Here is a 2,047-nt window from a genome sequence, read left to right on the forward strand (position 1 = left end):
GGCTGCTAAAGATGGCTGCGTACAAATAATGAGAAGTTTTGGATATGAATGGCCAGAGCATTTAATATGCTCAAAATTGCCGAATGACACTTGCTTCGACGGTGGATTTTCTAGCACCAATACTTCTGTACAGCCATCAACAGGTAAGCATTGATACTCAAGAAGACGGTGCAGTGTGTAAATGTGCTGCCAAGGCCTTAAAATGTCTTACCCAAAGGACCTTTCTTCGGCCCTTGGATATTGCATGGAGGAATCAAACACATGTGTTTGTGGGACAAATGCGTATTCCTGGCCCTGTTCTGTTGTTCACTTGTGAAGTTTGATTCCAAAACTGTGGCAACAACACGCCCTTTTACTGCGTCTCGTATTTTAAAATCTGGATCCGTCCAATGGATATTATCAAATGTCAATCAAATCAAACCAATCAAATTTAGGATGGGTTATTTAATATCCACGAACACGCGCATGCATGTTCCACGAACAATTTTATATACATTAAAGCCAAGACACGATACAGATGCGCGCAATGTTGAAGAATACAAACTACGCGATGATAATGTCGTGTCGTAATCGTGTCTAGTGTAAATGGGGCTTTACGCTGTTTAAGATCACACGTTTAGCAACAGTATCCAATATGCTTGGCTTAGTGGAAAGGTCCATTTAAGCACACTTCATAATTTAAAGAAGTTTGCTTAGTGGTCTAATCATAAACCTATTAGACCTTATTGCTATAGGTCCATGGTCTAATTAATCCATATAAAAGCTTTTCTGTTAAGACGAGAAGGAAGTGTTCTTTCTTTCTTTTTAAATTTCTCTGCCTGTAATTATATGATTCAGAAACAAAATTTAAATTGATTGCCATGTCAGGCAGAGTGGAACCAGCACAGACACTCAAATCCATAAATCATTGGTCCCAAACACTCTAACATTGCTGGTCTAAAACATTGAAGATGATTAATATCATCTGATCACGTTAATTCAATTTGTTATGACTGAGCTTTTCTGCTAATGTGGTTGTTATTTTTTTTCTTTTTAATTTAAACTTGCAGCACCAGTAGAATCCCAGTGCGAACCTCTGACGATTCCACTCTGTCAAGATCTAGGTTATACATCTACGATGATGCCCAATATGTTGGGGCAGAACCTTCAACAAGATGCCCAAATGACACTACAAACCTTTACTCCTCTTTTGCAAACGCAGTGCTCACCAGCACTGAAGCTGTTTCTTTGTGCTGCTTATGCTCCAAGTTGCTCTGCAAGTTCATCACAGATGCCATGTCGATCACTCTGCGAAGTGGCAAGAGATGGTTGTTTGCCAACTCTGGAAACGTTTGGATTTGGTTGGCCAGGACCGCTAAACTGCTCCTCTCTCTCAAATGAAAACTGCTATGATGGTGGTTTTTCAACCGAAGTCCAGAATCCTGATGGTAGTTGCGAAGACATCATTTTACCTATGTGCCTAAATATGTCTTACAGTCAAACACGTTTGCCAAATGTACTTGGACACACGTCACAATTTGATGCATTGACGGCCATAATTGACAATGTGATTCTGGTGGGTTGTTCACCTACAATGCTACCATTTCTATGTTCTGTGTATACTCCAATGTGCAAAGCAGACGGAATTGCTAAACCTTGTCGTAGCCTGTGTCAACAAACGATGTACGAATGCCAACAATTGTTAACATTATTGAACATTAAGTGGCCAGAGGAACTCGAATGTTCCCAGTTCACAGATGAAGATCCGAGCTGCATGACAGACAATGCTACAGGTAAATGGATATTGCACTTGATTTATTTACAAAGGTACTACTCTCACTTGTTTATGTCATAATTCTGGTGAGAACAATCCATATTAAAATGTAAACAAGATGAGCTCACTAACCTGTAAATGGATATAATGATGCGCGTAGTCACTTTTGTAGATATAACTATTGATTAGTTAGAATATACGGTATACCACTTGACATAATACATAGTAACACGAATATAAATAGAATTTAGAAAAATTGATATTTTTCCGACATGATTCCTTGCCACATAACAT

General features: G+C 38.9%; 1 protein-coding gene across 1 annotated transcript; it reads left to right on the plus strand.

Moving 5' to 3' along the window:
* Nucleotides 1-6: 6 nt before the first annotated feature.
* LOC117100208 (secreted frizzled-related protein 1-like) lies at nucleotides 7-1,772 on the plus strand (the record flags this gene model as incomplete). Its single annotated transcript, XM_033239800.1, has 2 exons — nucleotides 7-143; nucleotides 1,050-1,772. Coding segments are annotated over exons 1-2 (838 nt in total), but the record flags the coding sequence as incomplete, so codon positions are not given.
* Between the last annotated feature and the right edge of the window lie 275 nt (nucleotides 1,773-2,047).

This window comes from Anneissia japonica, unplaced genomic scaffold, assembly GCF_011630105.1.
Source record: "Anneissia japonica isolate Jap-2015-1 unplaced genomic scaffold, ASM1163010v1 scaffold97357_len2047_cov168, whole genome shotgun sequence".
NCBI lineage: Eukaryota > Metazoa > Echinodermata > Crinoidea > Comatulida > Comatulidae > Anneissia > Anneissia japonica.